The sequence below is a fragment of the Urocampus carinirostris genome, chromosome 4, assembly GCF_059441175.1.
Source record: "Urocampus carinirostris isolate Australia breed hairy pipefish chromosome 4, RoL_Ucar_1.0, whole genome shotgun sequence".
In the NCBI taxonomy this organism is placed as follows: Eukaryota; Metazoa; Chordata; class Actinopteri; order Syngnathiformes; family Syngnathidae; genus Urocampus; species Urocampus carinirostris.
In genome coordinates this window covers 43,130,131-43,155,831 of record NC_142352.1, presented here as the reverse complement: position 1 = coordinate 43,155,831, position 25,701 = coordinate 43,130,131, and the positions used below count along the sequence as shown (strand labels likewise).

The 25,701-nt window shown below is 37.1% G+C and overlaps 1 protein-coding gene and 1 pseudogene across 1 annotated transcript in view; one reads left to right on the top strand and one right to left on the bottom strand.

Annotated features, from left to right (window-relative positions):
* Window positions 1-21,413, top strand: part of kiaa1549lb (KIAA1549-like b) — a 128,201-nt gene extending 106,788 nt beyond the window's left edge. Inside the window, exons 18-22 of the mRNA XM_088334635.1 lie at window positions 11,297-11,671; window positions 15,585-15,679; window positions 15,928-16,082; window positions 17,269-17,420; window positions 20,774-21,413. Of these exons, the coding sequence (XP_088190761.1) occupies window positions 11,297-11,671; window positions 15,585-15,679; window positions 15,928-16,082; window positions 17,269-17,420; window positions 20,774-21,031 (1,035 nt within the window). The 3' untranslated portion in view covers window positions 21,032-21,413. The remainder of the gene's footprint in view (window positions 1-11,296; window positions 11,672-15,584; window positions 15,680-15,927; window positions 16,083-17,268; window positions 17,421-20,773) is intronic.
* Window positions 21,414-21,756: 343 nt separating this feature from the next.
* Window positions 21,757-21,921, bottom strand: LOC148367638 (U2 spliceosomal RNA; annotated as a pseudogene).
* Between the last annotated feature and the right edge of the window lie 3,780 nt (window positions 21,922-25,701).

Genomic DNA, 25,701 nt, shown 5'->3' with positions numbered 1-25,701 from the left:
TACCGTGTCTTATACTACAGAACTCAGGCACGCCGTGCTCAATTGTGTCACTTGTGTGCACCAACACGGTGCTGCTTGGGTCTATTCATTTATTAACCCAAATGAACATTTATAAGGTCGTGATAAATAATGGATATCCGTCTGACTGCTTCATGCTGCCGTCTTTTATTGTTCCATTATGCTTTGCGGCTCCCTGGTGTAATGGAGCAGACTCTCCCCTGTTGTGTTTTCACTATGAGCTGTTCTTTTGTAAATTATAAGAGGTGATATCACTGACTTAAAGGCCATTGCCTGGCTTCGTCCAACCACTCCCTTTTTATTTTGTTCAGCTTTCGTAGGGTTCCTGCAGGTAATAAGTAATGTGCTTTTTAATTCTGTCTCTAATGCATATTAAAACAGATTTACTGCCCATGTCATACAAACAGTAAATCAGGGGTACTCATACGTTTTCAGTATGCAAGCTACTTACAAATTGCCAAGTCAAAATGATCAACCCACCTAAAAAAAAAAAGATATTCAAGAGCAGATTAGCATTAAAAAAAATGTCCCTATTAGCCAAATTGATTTCTCACAATATTTGTCAATCCAAGCCTAAATAAATCAAACATGTTTCATCAAAATAAAAAAGTATGTACTGTAATACAATTGTAATACCGGTTTGTTATAAGTGTTAACCCAATGACTCAATTTAAGTCTTTTTTTGTTGTTGACAATGTTTGTATCCAATGCTATTCTTGCAAGAAATATGTAACACTGTACAACTGTAGTGCAGATCGATTAATCGTAGAAGATTAAATACCCTGTACTTAAACTATTCAAATACAGTGTTTAAATTTGTGGTTTATTATCGAAATTCCAACATATACTTAAAATTTGAATTAATTAACATTATTTTCTTTTTATTTGTGAGGCATCTTTATAAACCCCATTGTCATACATTTTACAATACACAAATATATATATTACATTTAATTTAAACTCTTAATCATTAAATACTTTTTTTCCTTCTGATTTAATACCATTTTAAAAACATTTATAATTGCAATATTACACTTTTCATCAACAAAATTTTAACTACACCAGTTTATTACTGCAGCATAAGCAACATTGACGTTCATGTTCACATGCTGTATTCCATCGGTATATGGCAGCATATCCCAACATATATAATGCATTGATTACACTTTCCTAAGATTTATTAGTACTGCCTCTGCAATCCACCAGGAGATGACAATCTACCTAATGAAAACCCTTGCTGTCAATACATAAATACACATTTATTGTTAATACATTTTGTAAAGTATTTTATGAAATGAAATGAAATGATGATCTGCATTTATATAGCGCTTTTCAAGTCAAGACTTCCCAAAGCGCTTTACATTGTGCTTCACATTTCCCAGTAGTGGCCGTGCAGCCATGCAAGGTGCTAACCTGCATATTGGGAGTTTCAGGGGTTCAGTGTCTTACCCAAGGACACTTCGACATGTAACACGGAGGAGCCGGGATTCATATAGTCGGTAAAGTAATCCCTCGGTTAGCGCGGTTAATGGGGTCCAAAACCACACGCGAAAAGTGAAAATCTGCGAAGTAGCTACGCCCCTTCCAAAATGCTTAGAAAAAAAAAAAAAAAAAATATATATATATATATATATATATATATATATATATATATATATATATATATATATATATATATATATATATATATATATATATATATATTGATATATATCGATATATATTATTTTATTTATTTTATTTTTTTTTTTTAGACCCGCGAACGTAAAACCACGAAGTAGCGAGGTCCCACTGTATACATAAGGCACACCGGACTACTGACTACTGAAGACCAGTGTGCATGAAATTAAGACTACAGTAAGAGCTACCGTGTGTATAATTCTTGAACTCTTGCATATTAATGCAATGATTGGTTAGTCAATAAGTATCGCTGCCCAAAATCCCAAAATACTTGAACCGAAACCTGAATTACCTAGTGCATTTTGTTTTGCATCCTTTATAGGTTAAACAGTCTCTCCACTTCTTAACTTGTGCGTCTATAACGTTGTGGTGTATGCATACAGAAAAAAGGTTGTATAGTATTTTGTTGACTCTTTTTTTCCCCATTCTCTAACATTTGTAGGTAAGGAAGTGGACAGCCTGTTTACCCTATCAGAATGCAATATGCAAATCAGTGTTTCTGGCACTGTGAATAAAAATAGTGTGACAATGGTAATGCTTTTTCAAGTGTCACCTGTACTACAATGGTGTAGTGTTTGGTGTCATTGCACAAATATGGAGGTTTCCTGTAAAAACCTCGTTTGACAACACATAACTGTAATTAATGTTTGCATTTCCAATTGTATTCAACGTAACCTGCAGTATATGGAGCACACTTTCATATTTCTGTCAGAACTTGGGTTTTTAGATGTGCATCATGGTCCGGAAAATATGGTTATTTCATGCTTTTCAGAGTTATTTAGAGAACAAGAAGAATTGTCATTTATAACAGCGTAGTGAACATTTATTGACAAAAAGATTAGACAAGGCACTCCAGAATAAACATGTAATAAAATAAGATGAAAAAGCATGTTAGGTTGAATAGCCTAATAGTTACAAGGGACTGGCCTTAATTGTAAGTACATCAGAACAATAATGCAAAGAAAAATAGTGCAACGGTCTAAAGTGAGGGTCAGAAAGTAAATTATGCATATTCATTTTTCTATACATTTGCATTAACAATTAATCACAAGTTATTAATTTCTTTGACGTATTCATTGTCCAACCGGTCATCCACGTTACATTAAGAAATAAGAAGTTTTTAATGTTTGTTAATCGACATGAAAATGTAATCCTATGGTTACCAACTGCGAAAAATCATAATCCATTAAAAAAACAATATTGATCTAAAAATATTGCAAACATATGCAAAGTATCACATAAAAGTGCATTTTTAAAAATAACTTGTAGATTGAGAAATGTGTTAATTTTACATTGCATGAGCCTTTCCTTGCCTTCTTGCTGCTACATGTACCAGAAAACCAAAATACCAAAAGAAAAGCTGTTCAATAAAATGAGTAGATAATCTCTGTTTTGGGGTCACTTAATCTTCATATTCTGTAGTCTTCCTTGTGCTTTTTAGCACTAGTTTTTGGTTGCACTACATAATGCAGCGACATCTAGTGGGCAAGTTTTACACACTATCGCTTCAATTCTATCTTTACTGCAAATTAAAACCAATTTACTGCCAATGTCATGCACACGATACAATGATAATAACATGTGTATTGGGTATGCATTCGATTTAGTATATTATGGCTATGAGTGACAATTTTAATTATATGATTGTTAATATACAATTCATCACACACTAGTTATGTTACTAACTTCATTATATAATGCAACACATTTTTAATTTTCTTTAGGGTAAAACACACATTTTATAATGCTCAATTCATAAAAGTAAAACCATACAATAACTAAAATGGCTGTGTGCCATTAGACCAGGGGTGTCAAACTCATTTCACATCGCAGGCCACATATGGCCTCGGTAGATGTCAAGTGGGCCGGATCATTGAAATTATACCACACATGCCAGCACGGCAGCGCAGTGGTTAGCGCGTGTGCGACACAGTTCTGAGGTCATGAGATTGAACCTTCCTGTGTGGAGTTTGCATGTCCTCCCCGCGCTTGTGTGGGTTTCCTCCGGGCACCTCCCACATTCCAAAAACATGCATGTTAAGTTAATTGGCCGGTCCAAATTGTTCCTAGGTGTGAATGAACGAGTGAGTTGTCTGTCTGTGTGCCCTACGACTGCCTGGCAATCACTTCAGGGAATCCCCTGCCGACTGCCCGAAGTTAGCTGGGATGGGCTCTAGCCCCCCCGCGAACCTATTGAGGATAAGCGGTGCAGATAATGGATGGATGGATAGATACCATACATGCTGTAAATAACGAAAATATCATGTCTTTCATTTGTTTTGGTGTGAAGTAGCACAAAACAGGAGGAAAATGATGAAATTTAATGAACATTCGTTTTACAAAACATTTCATTTGATTTCATGGACAAATGTGCAATTTGCTTTTATCATTCTAATATACAGTATGTATCGCAACTGATCTTAATGATTCAACAAAGAAACAAAACTTTGAAAAATATGCACTTGAATATTAAATGACATCTATAAAAAAGGGAATTTTTAAACCATTTACACATGCTCCTATATTTAATCCCTGCCTACACCTTATAGAAGTATTCTCTAATCTAATCTCCTGTAAATGTGTAAACTTCATACATGAAACGTACATACAATACATAATCAGGGTTAGGTAGGGTTACTTTAACTTGATTACTTTCAATTACTTTTGAGTTACTCCAATACCAAATATGCTAATAAAAGACAAAAGAAACTAAATATGAATAAAATTACTAAATTTTGTGCAGGCTTGGGGAGTAACGGAATACATGGAATGGCAAAAATAATGTTGGCAAGCTGTTTGGATTTATTTTCATTTTGTTTTTTGTCGCATTTTATGTTAGTTTTGCCGGACATCAAAGAGATCAAAGCCAGGAGAGAAATTTTACCACGTGTTGTGAGTCATAATTTTATTCACATTTAGTTTCTTTTGTCTTTTATTAGCATATTTGGTATTGGAGTAATCCAAAAGTAATTGAAGGTAGTCAAGTTAAAGTATCCCTACCTTACCCTGTACATAATACAATACATCTTGAAAATGTATAGTTGCATGAACATTATAATTCCACCATACTTTTTTGTAGTGAAGCTGGTGACTAACATTAAATTGCCCGTTTTTTAAGTCACCACAGTAAGGATTAATATTCACAGAGCTGTATTCTTCATTCTGAGGCAGCATTTTAAAGGCATTAGTCTAGTCTAGTTTTTCTTCCTGATATTTGACATATTTTGGCCTTTACAAGTGCATCATCCTGACCAGCTGACACTTTCAGGATGTCATTTAAGTGTTTGTTTGTGAGCTTTGAACACATTTTTTGTTTTATTGCTATTCATTACTGAAAAGATTTGTTCAAAAAGGTAGGTTGCTCCAAAAATGCACAAAATCTTAGCAGCCAGTGCTGTTAATTTGGGGTACCCTGGTAGTAGATACTGATAAAATTTGTCCAGCCCTACGGAGGCAAATTTGCCCTTCAAATCTGGATCACACTGCATTGATCGAAAGTGCACCACTTTGCTTCCCAGTGGAATATCCGTGAATTGCATCCTATTGAAAATATGAATTCCCATGTCCATTGAGCATTCTACACTTTTAAATTATCCTGCGGGCCTGATCGAACCTCCTCGAGGGCCAGTTCCGGCCCGCAGCCCGTATGTTTGACACCCCTGGATTAGAGTGTTACCCGTGTTGGTTGATGCCAAACCATTTTTGGGTGACATTTCTCTTTTTGGCTGAGGCATTGGCTCATGAAATTGGAAAACCCAAAACAGAGTCCAGATGGAGACTAAAATCTTGGAACGAGGTTACAAAGAGCTCAAATATGTAATCGTACATGTACATAGTTTGAAAAAGATTAACTTATAGAATCAGAGAATTCAAGTAGTAAACAAAGGAAAACTGTGGAAGTTGAAAAACAGCTGTTCAGTCATCCTCTTGCTGGCATTTTTCACAACTACGGTAATCTACCTGACTGCCTGGGAAATGTGGTGGTCATATCTAAACTCCTCCCCCTTTTTCTTGGTAGGACAGACACACAGATATACCGTATGTGAATATATACCTAGATCGAAAACAAAACATTATCATTAACAATGAAAGCATCAAGTCCAATTTATTTTGAGATATTTTTTTCCGTCACCATTAGTGTTTTTTGTTGGACATAAGCATCAGATTAAATTGAGTTAAATTCTGAGCAATTGGATTTTACAGTTTTCAATAAAAGTTAGAATCACTTTTAATGACCTGCGGAAATCCCAATTCAAAAGAGATATGCTGTAGAGCAGTGGTCGGTAACTAGCGGGCCATGGACCAGTATCAGGTACTGGGCCTATTATTGCTTGTAGCGCAGGGGTCGGGAACCTTTTTGACTCAAAGAGCCATAAAAGCAAAAAATATTAATTTTATTTTGGGAAAGAGCCACACCATATATTATGAGACAAATTTACTAAATTGCTAAACCCGCGCCCCAGACAAAAGCTTAGTCTTCAGCACATTTATTTTTGATGATTTGATAAAAATTATGAAAAGAGAATAATGCCAGAGCCCCTGTCCCAAAATCAACAAACATACCACTTTAAACTTGTCTCTTTCTTGCAATGACTCAAGATCGGTTAAACTCCTTTTGACCCTTTTTTATCATACATATTGGTTTCAAAACCAGATGCAAGCATTTATTTTGTAAAAACGTCACAACATTCTGAGAATAGGGAGCCTCATGTGCTTACCTTTGGCGAGAGATGGGAAGGAGTGCTTGTACTTTTTGCCTAGCTCCACCCATCCCTCCCACTCACCCAATCAAATGACTAAGTTCTCTTCCGGTGTTTTGGCGTATTTACAGTTCTGTGGATTCATCATAAGGTATCTGAACACTGAACACAGATTACATAGTGAACTTTTATATAAAGGATTCTTTAGCGTTGTACAGCTAAAACGAGTTTTTTTTCCCCATTTTTTTGTGTGATACCTTGACTGTAAATTGTAGTGAAAAACGTGCCATTTATAGACTGCGAAGTAATCGTTTGTCAGTAAGTTTCGGTTTAGATTTACGTGTAACTTAATAGGATAGACGAAACAACTTTTGGACAAGATGGAGAAATTTTGCATGCAATCAAATCTGTCTCTGAGCCACAGATACTCGTAGAAAGAGCCATATATGGCTCGCGAGCCATAGGTTCCCGACCCCTGTTGTAGCGTATTGTTTTGTGTGCGGTGGTAAAGTATAGTATTAGGGCAATGGGTAATCAGTCAAAAAATACTGCCGATCATATTTGCTCAACATTGGATGCATCAGTAATCCAGCCTGGATCCCGGCAATGAGAGCACTGTTGATTACAAAGGAAATAGCATTACATTTTATCTTACCAAGACAGTACTGTATTTTTACTCACGGCACAACGTTGTCTTGTCTTTTTTATTTAATACCCAAACTTACAACGGTTTGCCGACCACCGCTGTAGAGCAGTTTCTCAACTGGTGGGTTGGGGCCCAAAAGTTGGTCGCAGACGTGTTTTCATTGGGTCGCGGGCCTTTGCCTAGTCAAAATAATGCTAAGAAAAAGAAATAACAGAGGTTCAATTACATGCCTCAAGAGTAGTAGGTGATAATGCCCTGCTCAGACTATCGTCATGTTTGAGGGGGACCACATCTCATTTTATTCTGATTTTGTTGCTTTTATTTCCTTTTTCTGATCGTAATGATGGGTCCAAGAAAGTTTGTGTTAAGGGTAAAGAAAAGTGGAAAAGAATGACAACAGGGATCGATTATGAGGCAAGGTCCACACTGCAGAGTTTAGTGCTCAATTCCAATGTACTGGTGAAATACGAAGTTTTGTGAGATCGTACATATTTCTAACTAAATGTGACTTGAATGTGATCTCCCGTGTGAACGCCACAAGTGACCCTGCATGCGCAGATGAGGACCAGAGATGTCACATGCAATGCACTTATGTTCGGGAAAGTAATCATGGATCTAAACGGTGGCTCATTGCCTCCCCCAAATATTAATTAAATTCAAAACCTCACTTTCCCTCCATTGAATGCTCACCGTGTGTCATTCAGATTCAGATTCAGATTCAGATTCAGATCTACTTTATTGTCATTCTAGTACACATGTATACAGAACGAAATGTCGATACATCTGACCCGCACAGTTTCCTTGAATGTACAGATATAAATAAAATGTTGTATTGAGTTGTAGTATTGAGTGCTAATAATATACTAAATAATTATGGCTATGTATAGTATTTTACAGTAGCGCAAATAGTGCAAGAGGAGTAGCCAACCAGATGTGCAAAATGGGCAGTCAGGTAAACAAGTCAGGTAATCAGAACAATAACACTGTAACAATAACGCTGTAAGTACAATAGTGCAGAGAAACAGATGTGCAAGGAGTGGCTAGCTACCATCAGAGGATAGTATCATTTCAGTGATAAATTAGAGCAACTTATTGTGAATACAGCATAGATGAAACATTGGTTGTTCAGTTGGTTACAAAATAAACAAGTGTTCATAACACTCTGTGTTTTTTGCAGCCATGGTTGTTGATGTGATTTTAGTGACGTCTGCCGTTTATCAATGATGTGCAGGTCGCTTGCGTTTTGACCGTTCACACTGAAGTAACATTCTAAAAGATCAGATATGTATCGGATTTAGGATCACATAAGAAGGTGGCCTGAGTCTGGTGTGAAAAAAAATCGGATATGTTTCTTTCAGAAAAACTTTAACAGGTCAGATACAGGTCGCGTCGGTGCAAAAAAATCTGATTTCCCTGCAGTGTGAACCTACCCTAAGAAGGAAATTATTGCAAAATGCAAAAATGTCTATGGGTGTCTGCCATTGAAGCTCCGCTGGAAGGTACAGTAAATGTCTAAAAATGTTATATTTTTTAGCTTTTTATCAGTTTATAAATCTTTATAAACTACATAATTAAATAATAATCGATTTTTAGGTACACATACTAATTATTATTCTAAATTTATTTTAGTAAGTGACTAGATAAAAGCAGTTGTACGCTTTTATGTTATGAAGGCCTATATATGAGTGTATATGGTACATGAAGTCGTTAAGGCTTTGCTGGTCATTTAGTTTTATAAATAAAAAAAGGTGAATATGTTCTACAGTCTCTGGTTTAAACTGCAAAATCCTTTTGCTGGATAAATGTGAGAAGTGATTTTCTGGTTTGCATCCTATCATTAGGATGGAATGGTGGGTCTTAAAATCAGACCAGTTAAAAACCAGTGCTGTAGAGTGTTTTTATACAGGCCATCCATATTGTTTTTGTACTTAGCACGAAATACTAGCTTTGACAAATAAGAGTGTGATTAAAAAAACAAAAGCTCAACAAACCACTCAAAGATGCTGACCTTGAAATTGTTTTTCTTTCATCGCCCACATTTTTTTTTCAAACTACGCAGCGAGTCACCCGCAACCCCTCCCATCCCCAAACCTCCCCAATTTCTTCGCCTTGCTGATTATAATGTGCCCAGTGTAGCTGCAAGCCCAGTCACTGCGGATGTTTCCCTCTTTTCATGTTCCAGGGAGGACTGATTTATGAGGTGTACTACAGAACACATCCAATGGCAAGCATTTATTTGTACTGGAAGTAGGGCAGCTTCTGCTTTTATTTGTCACTGAATAGACAGTTGAGGGGGGGAAAACGGTGGCATAGAAAAGGCTTAAAATTTGCAATGGCTGATGATCGGGTTTGATCTGTGGGTTGCTCCTATAGGCTTCAACATATTACTGTCAACACTTAGTCAACATCCATCCACCTACTCTATTAACTGGATTGATTATTCAATGCAGTTTTGCACTCAATTTAATGCAAGAGCCATGTGAAATGTGGCTGAAATGTGGTGCAAAAGGATGGGCTTTACTGGGATTTTTGGTATAGGTCCGATCCAACTAAATAGTGGTATTAATCAATAGCGATCCATTTTTGTTACTTTTATCTCGACAATCTCAAGCTCATTGAAGAATTGAAACCTTTTCCTCTTGAGTTAGTTTATAATTTTTGATAAAAAAGCTTAGACATTTTCTATTTTTTCTTTAAAACAACTACAATGCCAATTTTAACAGTTTAAAATATATTTATAAATAGTTCTACTGAAAGTGTTTCAGAACAAAAGAGTAAATGTCAAGAACCGGAACCGGATCAGGACCCAAATGCGTGACGTTTTTCACACAAGTTTTTATTTTACGGCAAATGGGGAGTCATGCACGTTACCCAGCGGTCTGGCGTGTAAAGACAGGAAGCCAGAGACCATCGAGATCAATACCAATTGCCCGAGCAGATATCGCACAGATGGGGTCGAAACCGGCTGGGACAGACAGGATTGATATTGAAACAGAATATTGAAATTAAACAGGACAAAAATAGACGGGAACGAAACTGGAAACCGATATTAAACATATATATATACATATATTAAACAGGACAAAATATACGGGAACCATACCGGACAGGAAATACCAACAGGAAACAGGACCGAGTCAGAACCCACATCTTGCGGGGTAGAAGTTGACGGACTGACAAAGGAAGAGTGAGAGCACTGAGCTTAAAAAGACAGAAAGCCAATCTGTCAACGAGCCGCAGCTGGCGCCACACGGGCGGGGCCAATTGGGCGCCATAGCACCCGTGACAGTTAAACCAAAAAAGTAGGAATGTAACAAAAATACAAATATAACAAGTAAACATCACAAATATTATACATTCCATTAAAAAATATTGAGAAAATTGAGTCAAGTGCAATCCTGTAATATTCTGATGTAAAAACCTTCAACAGTATAAAAATGAAAATACTTCAGTGACAGCAAGTCTTTCAGAACAAAAGTCGAAAGACTCAAACCAAAAAAGAAGCAAATGTAATGAAAATACAGATTCTGGATAACAACACCAGCAAGACAACTAAATACAGTATTTTCTGGACTATAAGACACACCTAAAAATGCCAAATTTGCCAGATTTTCCAAATCTGCCTTCAAAGAGCCAGAAATACGGTAAATACATTTGGCAATGCATAATTATAACAAACTCCTCTACATGCAGTAACCATATATGAATTAATAGATTAATTTTAGTTGTGAAACCAAACTATCTAATATTTATGCTCTATGAAATAGGTTTTTTTTACTTTCTGTGTTAATCCATTGCGACTTATAGTTCAATGTGCCTTGTTGATAAAAAACCCGTACAAAGCCTTACCATAAGGAACTGGCCTGGAGAGGATGGACACCGCTAGGCTGTACTTGCCCAAGACACACCACAAAAAGTCTCGCACCGACGACCCTGGTGATTGAGGGATTTGTGAACTGTTAATGCATGTATCATCTTATTACACACTTACAACCGTACTATATATGTGTATAGTTATAATGGGAAGAGAGTCCCTATCTTAAGACAATGGTATCGATCAGAAGTACTCAGTATCAATAATATCAGTATTTGGATCAATTCCCCTACGCTTAGCATTTGATGAATTTTCTCAGACACATTGCTGGGATCTTTTCGCCTGATTCACACGTACCACTTTGACCGTGTGATTTAATAAGTGGATGGCGGACATTCATTGATTTTCACGTGTCGCCACTCTGCATGTTTACCCCAGACCGAGCCGGAGTTGATTGAAGAGACAAACGTGGACCATTTAACGGATCCGAGGGAAACAATGTACGGCCGCGTTCTGAAAGGCCAGTCTCAGACCTCCACTCTAAGCTCACAGCCTTCCATTGATGAAGTGCGGCAGCAGATGCACCTGCTCCTGGAGGAAGCATTCAGCTTGGCCTCGGGAGGACACTCCACATCCGGGAGGCCGTCTCGCCACCGACAAGACCCTGCTGATAAATACAGCTCCGCTTCAGATTCTTTCCCCTATGCAGATGTGGTGACCAGCGCTCCGGGCACCATGGGCTGCACTCGCGGAGGGCTACAGTGGAGCCCGTCTTATGGAGCAGATGAGTACCAGTGCAGTTTACCCAAACCAGTAAGAAAAATTTGATACTATGGTGTTTCTAAAGCTAGGTGTGTGAACTATATCATGAGGGCCATTGTGGACCACCGGCGGGTTACTGAAATAAATGAGTTTGTTAGGGTCTTGTATGCCTCCTACCACAAGAGGGCCCCAACTGGGGTTTGAAATAGACACAGGTGTGTCCAATCACCACACACATGTGCCCAATTATTCTTTCTATATGTTCCAAAAGGAGTTGTAAGAAGCATATGCTTATATTCCCTACCCCTTCATCTTCCCTACCAAATACACCAATGATATAACAACAATTGTAATAATATTAATTGTAACAGTTATGATATAAGAATGGCAACAATAACACAAAGTTAACTAGACGCACTATTCCCAATCTCCTGCACCACTCATACCCCACCTTCCTTATCTCTGTATTCTGCCAGGAATGTTTCTTTGTATCTAAACCTGAACAAGTGAATAGTTGGACACCGTTTGATCTCGTCCTGCAAACTGTTCCAAAGCTTGACTCCACACACAGACACACACATACTTTTCCTGGTGGTTCTCACCTTTGGAATTACTAATTCACTACAGCCCCTTAAGTTATAATTTCCCTCTTTCCGAATGAATAATTTATGGATGTTTTCTGGCACTATGTTTTTGTTAACCTTAAATAGCAGTTGTGCAGTAAACATTTTACTAAATCATCTAATTTTAATAATTTGGACTGCAGGAGTAAAATATTAGGACGATCTCGATATCCTACCCTGTGTATGGTTCTAAATGCACATTTTTGCAGGATAAAAAGGGGCTGGAGTGAACTTTTGTAATTATTGCCCCAGACTTCTGCACAATATGTTAAGTATGGAAGAACTAGAGAACAATATAATAATTTCAATGCATTATAGTTTAAAAGGAATTTGGCTTTATTAATTATTGAAATGCTTTTAAATACTTTACACATGATCGGGTCACTTTTGCTTCCACCAACAGGCCAGGTTTGTTTGTGTTTGTGTTTTTGTGTTTCTTTGTTTTTGTTTGTGTTAGTTTTTGCTAGTTTCTGTTTTTTGTATTATTTTGCTCCTTGGATTTTCCATTTCCCTTTACGGCCTTTGTTTACCATTTGGAGTTTGGTTTGTTATTGACACTTTGTTGTTTTGCAAACCCATGTCTGTTTGTCACTATGTACCTCATTTCGTCATTAAATACAATCAATTTTGTGAGCAACCCTGCCTTATCTCCCTACCTTACCCATATGTCGCCATCACCCCCCAAAACTAAACATAGTTACTTTTGCTGAATTCTGTACTTGATTTGGAATATAATTTAATTGTCTTTTTTTTCATTGATATAAACATTGTGAGACATTCTTTACAACGCGATTGGACATGGCACTCCAGGGTAAACATGTAATAAAGACAATAAAGAGGGGAAAAAAGATAAAATAAGATCAGGATAAAAGGCAGAAAAATACCAAAAAACAAAAACATAGTGCTTGGAAAGTGGCCCAAGTTATAATAATAGTGCGATATTAAGGCAAAAAGGACAGAGCAATTAAAAGAAGTGCAATAACAATTAGCAAAAAGTTACGTTTTGTGCATTTAAAAAGTAATTCCATTGAACCCCGGGTTACTGACACCTAAACTAAATTACTGTATATACTCTCATTGAAGCCGACCCCCGGAAACTGCCTAAAAATATGATGAATGAAATAGAAGAAAATTTATAAGTATATAAGTAATATAAGTATATTAATCTTTATTATTTACACATTTAAAGAATTGCCGTTATTTAGATACACATTTTAATATTTTGGGGACTTGTTCATTTTATCATTTGGTTATAATAGAACAGTTTTGTGATGTAGGATTATATACGAGAATATATGTAATATAAAGCAATATTATAGAATACTAAAAACGTCTTTCAACATCCTTTCAGTCAGTTGATAAAAATACTGCAAACAATAATAATACTGCAAATGGGAAGGATGCAGGTGTTATTTACCTTTAGCTATGTGAAGTGGTTACAGTTGTAGCTTGGGAATTGAGTAGTTATTATTCATTCACAGTTTTATAGATGCAAATCTTCTGCATCGCTGACATTTACATACATATGTCCTAAAAGACCCTACGTGTGATGTTTTATCATTTGTCATGTTTCATTCCTTCTTCCCTTGTTATAAACTGCAACTGGCATTAGTTTTTATGGTATTGTCATATGAAGCGTCAGTGTCCTCTGCAGGTTGCGCCCAAAAAGACAGGTGCATGCTACACCTAAACAGAGCGCTATGAAATCTGAATTAGCGCAAAGATTTTGTATCAATTATGGACATTAAGTATGGACCATGCAAAACATTAAGGTAGCGTTTTCCAGTGATGAATTGTAATGGGAAGGACTTCCAGCAGCTAAAAATGTAAGGTACATATTATAGCCATTTTCACACATCCAACACGTATATGGGGATAGATTTGTCGCAAAAATATTTACAAATGTAGTGTTCAGATCCACAAATGCTTCTGTGATTTATTCAAGACCTTAAAAAATCATATGTCTTGATAAATACAAATAGAAGATTAAAAATCGCCTATGTAAAGTGAAGAATTACTTTGGCTTTGCAAAATACATGATTCACACTGGATTTCTCCTTTAAATGGTAATGGAGAAATTGGAAAAGTGGCTTTGAGAGTATTTTAAAAAGTGCTTGAATTTAGCCATGAAAAATGTGTACAAACCCTGTAGATTGCCAATATTGTCGCAGTACACTAGCAAATGTTATCCTCGATCGAGCATTTATTTTTCATGGGTACTGTTTACAAAAATGACTTTGTTTCTATTCTAGATATTCTGTATTGCTGTGAGTAGTTAGGTGCCATGTTGTAATTGTAAGGTTTATTGTCACTTAACTCATTCAGTGCCATAACGTATGAATATGTTTTTAAAATCGTGATCCCCAAGTATCAAAATGTAAAAATATATATTTTTGTTTTATCTTACAAAACTGTTAAAAGGGGTTTGGCGAAGCTCATCAGTAAATATCAAACCTCTTGGAATTATTTCAGTATGAAAAATCACCATTAGATGGCAGTAGTGGCCTTGATCAGATCTTTGTCCACTCATTGAGGGAGCGCAAACTTCCCTGTCTTGCTTCCGGTATACAGCGGTTGAAGTGTGTATGTGGCCCCATATGGCATGTAGGTGGTGAACTTGTATATATGAGGGAAGCAAATATTTGGATTAGTGTGCAAGGGATTTTTTAAAATTCCTATAATAGCTGATAAAACCCCTTCTTCATTGTTTAGGGCATAGAGGGATGGCGTTTCATGCATGTCCATAGGAATACAATCGCCATGATGACTGAAATCATATGATCACATGAATAGAAACATTGGGCTAAAAAGTTCTTGCAAAGTTCATGCTTTGTTCATGCATAACGTCCGTGTTCTTGCATAAAATGTTATTTTGTAAGCAAAATGCCTTTTTGTTAATGGAAGGTATAACAAAAGCAAAAATGTGAAAGGTCTGCTTAAAATGTAGCCCTTCACGAGAAGCCCTTTTCCTCAGACGTTTTCTTGGAGTATTTCCAAGAAGCTTAGCAATGTTTAACTTTATTTTACCTTGCAATGGTAAAACTTAGAACATACTTTTTCTTTCTAATAAAAGCTTTCTTTTGCTATGTCCTATGGTTGTATGGAAACAGAATTACTTTATCTGTAGGCCTTCAAAAATGAGTCAAAATGGCGAAAAAATGTCAGGCACCAGCTCTTTCCATTTGAGAGAAACGTCTGGCATCTAATGAAATAATAAGGGGAATTGCAACCAAAAAGGTTAGCAATTGGCTGAGGTTGAAAAGGAAAGCAAGTAGATCAAACTTATGGACCCCCTTTGCTCAAGAATGATCCTCATTTTTGTGTTCCCGTTCTCATTTTAGGCCTTCCACTTCACCCAACCGCCTGATCTGGCAGTTAGTTCTCCTCCTCCTTTACCACCTCGCACGGGACCACCTTCGGCTACCTCCCTCAGACGGTAACGCTCATTAGGTTTCACTCATGCTGTGTGCTCCATAGATCCCAATTTGCTTCTATTTTCGGAGGACTTGATATTTTCTCGCTAATGTACTGTGACCAGTGTGATTTCAGGCCCTGTATACATTTTAACATTGCGCTAGTGCAGTGAGGTATGGTAAGAATGGTAATGAGCTAATTGCTAGTCCACGTGGAGTGTGCCTGCCCTCTAGTGACAATTTCTTGGTAACACTACGTTTTTGTCTGCAGTTCCATTTCTGACCTGGGACCCAAGGGAAGAAGCTCTCAGTCTCAGACATCTGTCACTGAAATGCAGACTTCACATGATGATAACCCGTACGGGCCATGCTCCCGGGCAGCACTTCCATCCATCACAATCCAGCAGCCTGTGTCCAACTACTCAGGTGAGTGGACATTAAACTAGGGCTGCAACTAATGATTAATAAGCAAAGAACCAGTCGATTATTTTTTCTCTCATCATCTATCAAACGTACTTTTAAAAAACACATTTGTAATTTCCACTTTTTTTATTTAAATCTTTTATTTTGTTTTGGATGGATAGAAAAATGAAGTACGAAACAACTAAATATTTTATAATATAAAACAAAATTAAAAAAACAAGTGCTTTTCGAATAGCTTAACAATAAACAAAAATACATAATAATGTATGCAATACACCTGCAAATATGTAAGATACTTTTTAAAAAGGGCAAAAAAAATTGAAAGGCAGCATCGGAGGACAATGCTTTGTCAAATTAAGAGGACCCCATGCATTTTGGATATATTTATCCAAAGCGTTTTTTTTTTTTTTTTAATTCTAATGCCCCTTCAATGATCAAGGATGCACTCAGTTGATGATAAAGTCTCATCGGCAATTTGATAACAAAATACGGTTGTCGAACTTACACCGTTAGCTTGCACACAGAGACTGACTTCAAAGAACACTACTTTAAAGCAACTTCATGTGGGGGAGCAAACCCCTACCCCAAAAAATGGTTTGGAGAGGGACGGCACCACCAGGCTGTTTCTTCCCCAAGACTTAGCATCAGTATAGGTGCCTCGACAACCTTAATGGGTAAGGAACCAGTGAATCGTGATCCTTTTGCACATGTTAAATTTAAAATGTGTTTTACTTGAACTGAAAAGAGAAGCCCTTTTGTTATGCTTTTATAAATACAATTAAAAAAATAATCTATTCATTAATGCATCAAAATACCGTTTCGAGGGGACCTTCTGCCGGACCAAAGTGCTACTACAAGTTCGTCACCAGACCAAGAGTAATTCGCACAAAAAGATGTCGAGTTGACCCTGGCTGGATCAAAGTGGTACTACAAGCATGTCCCCTTAATGTAACGAAACATTCAATGCACTCTTATTTGCATTGAATTAACGTACTGAATGGCTCAGAAATTGGGCGACACAACGATCCATATTCAAATTCTTTGCCAACGCTTTTCGTATTCAAGCCTGATGGATTTTAATGATTTGTTGTTGCAGCCCTACATTGAACCAAGATGACATTTTAAAAGAAAGTAGTGATGTGGTATCCCAACTTTTTGTTGTTTTCCCCATGTCCTGCACTGTCTTCAGGAAACCCAATAACAGCAGTGTATTCCATCCCAGCCAGCAGGCCGGGCTTCTCGGACTATTTTGTCACAGCCTCGCCAACTTCCTACCACAGTCCTTCTTGGATGTCTTACCCCCCAGAACCGGAAGATGTGTCTCATCAGTGGGCAGATTCAGTATGTCAATGTTATTTGTTGAATCTTTCTGTTTAAAGGGACTTTGTGCATTATTTTGCCCCTGTTAATTAAAATAAAAACCCTCTATTCATAAAAAACAATATTGTTTTGAATAATAAAAAAAAAATACATGAACTGTTATATAAAGGTGCATTTTTTAAAATACTGGAAGGTCAAAACAATTGTATGTACATAACAGACATTACTGACATAATTCTCCGCCATCTTGCTGGAGTAAAAGCCAAAAACCTGGTGAAAGGCTGGGCAAAAAATTGAGAAAAGAAAGGTTGTGTGGTTTTGAAACTTCTAGACTATTGTTTTTATTCTTCCTTCTCCTTTGTAGCAAACACGTTTCGTTGCACTACACAACAGAGTGACATGTAGTGTCACATATTACAGTGTCCCTTCAATTATAAGAAAAATAAGAACATTATAGTGTATCTCATTTAAAAAACAGAATAACATAATGTTTAATGACATAAATTGATTGATTGATTGATTATTGCTCCAGCGAAGGTCGGGGGGTCCCGTCCCTGTGCGTTGAGCCGACCAGATGAACCAGGTTTTTAATGACATAAAGCAGATACAAATATTCAACTGAGGTTCAAAGTATTGCATCAAGGCTCTGCATTACCCTTAAGGTTGAATGGACTGAAAGTGAAATCTCTGGTTGGTTTAATTACATCCATTATGTTTAAGTGAACTTGTTAAAGTGTAGGGATGCATAATGGCAATACACAGCTTGAAGCAGATTCTAACTGCCAAACTTTTCTTGTTGTGAAGTGGGAGTCACTGCCACTAAAGATTGCTAACGTGTTGGCAAAGTTACCTTTTTCAAACCTGCAATGTAAAACTCATCACTAAGTACTTGATTGATAAATAATTTAACTTACTCGTGTGCCATAAAGATTGAGAGTTGATTGGAGATTCTGGGGGTCCACTCACAAGGGCCCAATATCGGGCATTTTTCCCTCTCTTATGAAGATTGTGGTAATATTGACCTCAAACCTAACACAACCTAGGATCAATTTGTGCACATAACAGCTAAAATGTAATTTGTGTCACTATTTGTTTCTTGGGTATAAGTGACCTAATATTATTTTAGTTACTTTCCCAGCAATGAACAAACAAACAAACACAAACATGAATAAATAATAATGTTCCAATTTCTGTAACATTCTGCATTGAATTCCTACAGTTATTATTTTTCTTATTCTTTGAACCATTTCTAAAAATATTAATTTAAATAACATAATGGTTATTAACATTATTTGCATATTATTAATTATTCGAATGTACTTGGCAGCGAGAGAAATAATACCTAAATTGTGCAAAAGGTTACTACACTAATATTTTTATTCTATTTTTTACAAATAATATTTTCACCAAAACAAGCAAATTTGTTCTTAAATTCAGCAAGATTATCATCTTTTGTGATTATTTTATGTAACAATTTTTTTCTTTTGACTAGAAAAAAAGTTTACAAAGTCAAAAAAAACTACTTGACATCAGCACAACTGTGTCTAAGTATTACTAGTATATACAATAGTTGTATACTATGAGAGAATATAGTATTCACACAGTAATATAAGTTTACAGTAATACCTCTGTAATTGACCATAATCCGCTTGGGATCGGTCTTCAAACATTAAACTGTTCGCGTACAGCAACCCATATGAAGTGATGGTGTTTATCTTTATATGTTCCTATGGATCCTAAAAACAACATATACATAAATGTGTAAAAAAATACAACCATAAATACCCCAAATATAAACAAAATGTGTGTAAACGGTAAATATTCCACGAAAATTAAACATGATTAGTTACGAATGAAATATAAAACAATTTAATTTATTTTCTGCACCTTGGAGCACAGGTTCAATGGAAAACAACTGTAGACCATTCACAATAATTTCCTTTTTCAACTCAAACGTTGTTTTTAATGTTTCAACTTTTCCTTACCCACGTCACCAACTTTCTTGTGGCTTAACACTTTTTATCCAAAAAATGTAATAAAACACACTAAATCTAAATAAAATGTTGACGGACTGGCAATCTCTCTCTAAATAATGCTACGCGACAGCGTAAGAGTGGACAAGATGCCGACTCATCTCACTCGACCACACATCAACCATGTTTTGTATATCCGGGTGTGTTCAAGTTCCGATTTTCCGTTTGAATAGCACAATAAAAATTACTCTAATAGTTTGGTTGAACAACGATTTGTTCGAATAAGGAGTCTTTTGTTGAGTACCGGAACAACACTGTATTGAGAGTGCATTACTATGAAATCAAGTACAAAATATATTCAAACAAGAAAAACAATACTTAAAAGGAGCATAATATTCTTTTACTGAGGCGAAAATGTATTAATTAACAAGAGGAATGAGGTATTGCATCTAAAACCATCATCTCGTATTACTCTGCAAATATGACAGCTGTTTGGATTAAGTACAGCTGCACGGTTTTAAAATATTCCTGTAAATTCCTGACTACAAGCTGATCCTTTTGTTGTACATTTTAAAAACTGCAATTTACAATACTAAGTCACATATTCTTTTTTATTTTTTCATTTTTTGTTTAATCTTAATGGTCGCAAAGGTATTCGGCAGCAATTTTGGACAACACTTGTTATTAATTAAGGCGGGTTACACAGTAATTATTGGGCACTCATGGCCTAATATGACATCACAGCTCTTGGCTCGATAGGAACAATATATCTGATATTTTGTCAGTTGGTCTCCTAATAAAATATTCAATCAGATGAAACTACTTGTTAGAAATATTCCAAGAATAACTGTACATGTAATAATTTGTTTTCATGTAGTAGTAGCAAAACTTGGTTTCCTCACTATCCTCTCTGTCATGTGAACAAAGGATAGGAAAGCTTGAGATCAGTTGCATGGCTCAGTATGTGTGCAGGCTGTTGTGATTAAACGGGCGTCTTAATTTTAGTCAGTACAGTACATTGAGTTTAGTTTTCAGGATGTTTTAGTATATGTTAATGACAAATTTAATTATTATTGACTGCTGCGCTAGTTGCAGACAAAGTCCACAAAATAGTGTCTTCAATGCGGCACAATGTGTTACTTTTCTGTACTAGACATGACCCTTATTCTTTTAAAATGTAAGAACTGGACAGGAATGAGTTCATTTTTATGTATATTAGGCCTGCAGTTTATAACTCAGTGCAGCTTGTACAAAAAGAAAATTGAGTTTCTTTCTTAAATTAGCGCATGTGGCTTTTAATCAGTTGCGCTCTGTAGTCTAGAATTTACAGTGTGTGTGTTTTGTTTTTAGTGTCACCACTGCTGAATTTCCATCATTTCTGTTTCATTTTGTTTTTTCAAGCTTCCTTTGCCTGGTTACGTCGAGGCCTTCCCTCATCCTCGCTACCCACGGGGAAGCCCCTCCATCCTTCCCCTGCAGTACACTCAGACTTTGGACAAGCCAACTTCTCAGAAAAACACAAAGCAGATGGGGACGGATACCAGCGCGGACACGGACGGCATTCCGCTAAACAACCTCTCCACCTCTGCGCTTGTGCAGGCCATACGGCAAGAAGTGGCCAAGTTGGCCAAGAAGCAGAGTGACATGTTTGACTTCTAAGTGAAGAACTCACAAACGTAGCTCTCTTTTGGACTGATTTTTGATGTTTGTACTGTCATATGACAATATCTTGTTAAGTCATTTAAGATTTTATTTTACCGATTAACTGCTGGCGTCCAACAACAGAGCAGCTGTTGTTTTGTTTTGGAGAGGAATATCCCATTTCTTGCAATTGTTGTCTACTGTAAAATGACTGCACCAGGCATGAAAATCTCGCACCTTACGGCGAAATTTGCTGTCTTTAATTCAAAAAGGTGACCTACGTGAATTGTGTAGCTCGGAAGAGAAATATTTTATCGGGAGAGGGTGGTATTGTGAGATTTCCCCAAATGACTCGTGCCTTTGATGGGGTGCATTTGAATTAAAATCAGTGTAGTTCACATGGGTGGGTGTACTGTATTTATTTATGTAAAACGCGCATTTTCTTTACCTAAAAAAACGCTCAAAGTTCAGGTGCGTGTTATACACAAGGTTTTACAGTCTGACTGTGAAATTATGTATCAGTCAAAAAAAATGACTGACCACGATCTCAAAACATGCAAAGGGAATCTAACCCGCACTGCGTGGGGGGGTTTTTAAGGGTTATTGATCTATCTTCGTTATTCATTATCCATTATCCGTTATCGGTCAGTTCATTATATGCTACAAAGCCTAGGAGCCGGGACACTTACTCTCAGCCAAAAGGCTAAGCTAAGGTCCTAGCCCTAAAGCCTTGTTGCGATCATTGCGAATGCACCGTTCCCGGAGGTACTGCAATACCGGCCCGATGCGTGGAGTGGACAGAGCAAGCTCTTATTCCATCTCCGGAATGCAAAAATCAAAAGGCCAAGCTAAGGACCTAGTATCTAAGGCCAAGCTAAGGACCTAGCATCAAAGGCCAAGCTAAGGTTCTAGCATTAAATAAACTCTTAATCGATACAGTCTAAAAAACACGTGAAAGCACCGAAACCTGACCACTGATCCACTAGTGATGCAAATTACATTCGAAAAGTCATTACAATTTATCTCATTATCATCATACTTTTAGTCACGGTGCCAGACTCGAATGTTAGATAATGGGGAAAACAGGTCGTTGTCCTGGAAGATAAAAATAAAGACAAAAAGCATGACAAGGGAAACAACTCTTCTTTTGTACCTGATGATGAATCAGACTTTGAGGGACAAGAAATAAATGCCTTCTGTATTTTATGTTGGTATTGTCTTTGTAGTTTATATTGTCAGTAAATTATTTTAATCATGGCCGCCCACACACTCCACAGGGGGAGGCTGCAGTAGCTGGACTTTAACCCTGAACCTCTGCACCGTGGGGCTATGTGCTAACCACCCAGCCACAAGTTTTAAACGGATTAAAAAATACGCGTAAACACAAATAAATATGGTATATTCTCCACACCCTTCTCACCTTTTTAACCCCTGACCAATTTTCATGCCTGCTGCACACATCATTGTAGATATGTCAATATTCAGAGCATACAGTCGGTGAGAGAGTAATATGCTTATTTAAAAGGAAGTGAACAGTCAAAACAATCTTTGTTTTTGAGCTAAAAGTGCCAAACACTTCCTGACAAGCCGTCTGGTGACCACAGTGTATAAAACAAGCGCTTGAGACCATATTTTCGGTGGCATCACAAACTCATTTGGCGGAATCATCGTTGGCTCCCTCAGCAGTATGTGAAATTTTGTCTTTTATCACCAGAACAATGACACAATTAAATCCTTTTTAAGGACTATGAAAATTAAATAGCTGCACGCATATAGCGATCCCCTTGTGTGAAGGAATAACTTGATTGGTTCAACAGAACTGTCTTCTGAGGATCATAAAATGAGACTGGGTGCATATGACGGCTCCTGCGTTTACAGAGGGGATTCCATGCAAACATGCAGGTGAGATTGCCTGTTTGTGATATAATATTGCTAACAACGTGGAGTTGTTTAAAAGGATTTGATTCAAATATATGTCACCCTTTATTTTTGACTTTCTCTCGCTCCAAAAAGGTTTGCATGCAACCTGGGCATTTAAATCCCTTCAGACACCCATGAATTAATAAACCACTGCAGAAATTACGGTCAGAGCTCGGTGATGTGCACGAAGAGATTTAGGGTGCTCTAGAGCTCTTTTTTCTTTCTTTGTCCATCCATCCATCCATCCATTTTCTGTACCGTTTATCCTCACCAGAGTCACGGTTTTTTTTATTTTTTGATCTGACATTATTAAACTGAGATTAATAAATGCGAATATGATATGATGGAACGTTCAAACATGTGAAAATATTGCCCTGATAAAACACACACACGCAAACTACACGCTCCACAGACACATAAATCCTATATTTGTAGCACATATCGATTCCCTTTTCCTGAATAAAAGATGACTGAGAAATAGTTTCCCTTAATACTTAAGTCGTTTAATGCCGAAGTTTTATGTAAGGTTCCTGATTGTTGCTAATTCTGCGATCACCGCGAGTGGCAATAGTTTAAAGCAGTGGTGTCAAACTGATTTTTACTCTGAGGTCAAACTGATTTTTACTCTGAGGCCACACGATAGAACAAACATTATCTCGGGGCCGGACTAGTAGATTAAAGAGAAAAAAAAAGAGGGGAAGAAATAAGAGAATGAGAGGGAGAGAAAAAGAGAGAGTGGAAAGGAAGGAAAGGAAAGAGAAAGGGAGAAAGATAGAGAACATGAGAAACAAAAGAGATAAAAAGAGCAATAGTGAAAGAGGGAAAGAAAGAGACAGAAAAAAAATTCAAAGATAAATTAAAGTTGAGAAGGAAAAAAGAGGAGCAAGAGAGAATGGTACAGAGAAGGGTAAAGCAAGAAAGAGAGAGAAAATGAAAAAAGGAAGCAAGAGCAAAAGAAGGCAAAAAGACACAGAGAGAGAAAGAGAAAAAGAGGAACAAATAAAGAAAAAATAGAGACAAGGAGAGTGAAAGAGAGAGGGATAGAGAGTGAGAGAAAAAGAGAGAGAGACAGAGAGAGAGAGAAAGTAAGAAATACAACTACAGCGTTTGTGAGAGGCACCTGTCTTTGACAACATCAAGTGAACATATTTCAACCTGCAGCTTGTTTTTCTCTTGTGCTTCCCTCAGCGTTGTCTCACGCGCCGTATTTAATCCCTTAGCAGGCTGGGTGTTTGACACCCCTATTTTAAAGGGACATTGTGTATTGGAGAAATTTGTATTCATTTTACATACATTTACATCACTTAGAATAAACTGACATGATGGTCCGCCATTTTGCTGCTATGGCTACCCCAAATGCAGAAAATGGTCCACTCCAGTCTCAGTCGTTTGAAATCTACCTTGTTCTCTGTAGCATTCATTTCTGGTTACACTGCACAACGCGGCGGCATCTTGTGGTCAAATATCACGCAGTGTCCCTTTAAAAAAGGCTGGTATCGGCAACAATATTGGTATTTTCCAATGTCTGCTTTATTCTTTTCGAAATATTTCGAAAGTCGCTCACATGGATTCAATATATATTCAGTTAGACACTGGCCTCAAAATGGTTGTTGCTGCGATGCTAGGATTAGCTATCTGGCTATGACTAGAATAACATTGGATTTTCGAGCTTTGTAATTTGATTGGTAGATGATTAATTTAAATTCAATACAGTGGGACCTCGCTACTTCGCGCTTCGGCGTTCGCGGGTTCAGAGCTTCGCAGGTCTAAACAATGATAATAATAAAATAAAATAATTAAAGCATTTTTGAAGGGGTGTTGCTACTTCGCAGATTTTCAGTTTTTGCGGGTGGTTTTGGTCCCCATTAACCAGGTCTAAAAAATAATAAAATTTAAAAAAAATAGTTTTTTTTTTTTTTTTTAAGGTGCGCCGCTACTTCACGGATTTTCACTTATCGTGGGTGGTTTTGGTCCCTGTTAACTGCGATAACCGAGGTCCCACCGTATGTGATAAAACGAATGTGTATTTTTCTATTTTTATCCACCAGTTAAGAGTTCATCGAAGTGAATGGAGTAGATTACCGATGTATGTTTAATGTATTAAAGGTGTGACTTAGTGCAGAAGTGGTGGGAAATGAGAGGGAGGCCTAAATGTGGTTGGCTGGATAGGGTGAAACGTGCGATTGATGGGAGGTCGGTGATTTAATGGAAGCCCAAGTGAGCAGTGGCTACCATGCTCGAGAGCATCCCGACAAGGCTAGGCTAACAAGGCTAGCCTAGTAAATTCGAGGAAAAGGGTACTGTTTGGCCACTGGACTATCTGTAGTTGGTTCTTCTTCCCTTTGCTTTGTAAGACTAAATTCTGGTTGCATTATATGATAGAGTGACACCTAATGGTCAAATATTACATAATTTGCCTTTAAGTATTAGAATAACCCTGTTCTCTGCTGTTGCCTGTAAGTGACAGTGTTTAATATTGAGTGCTTCCAGGGGTACAAAAAAAAACCGTTTATCCAGTAAAGGAAAAAAAAAAATCACCCCCAAAAAAATTGATTTGAATACTGGGCAAAAATGCATGAACCATTACTTTCTTTTTCACTGTGGAATCCCTTCTTGAAGCGGCGTCATGTTCTTCCGGCATCCTGCTGCCACTTTTTGCCGTGTATTACTGGCCCTCGCTCGTACCAGACAACACAGTGCCATCTAGTGATTAACTATTACACATTTGGGCTTCAAAATGTCATTTCAGATACTTTATTCATCTCAGC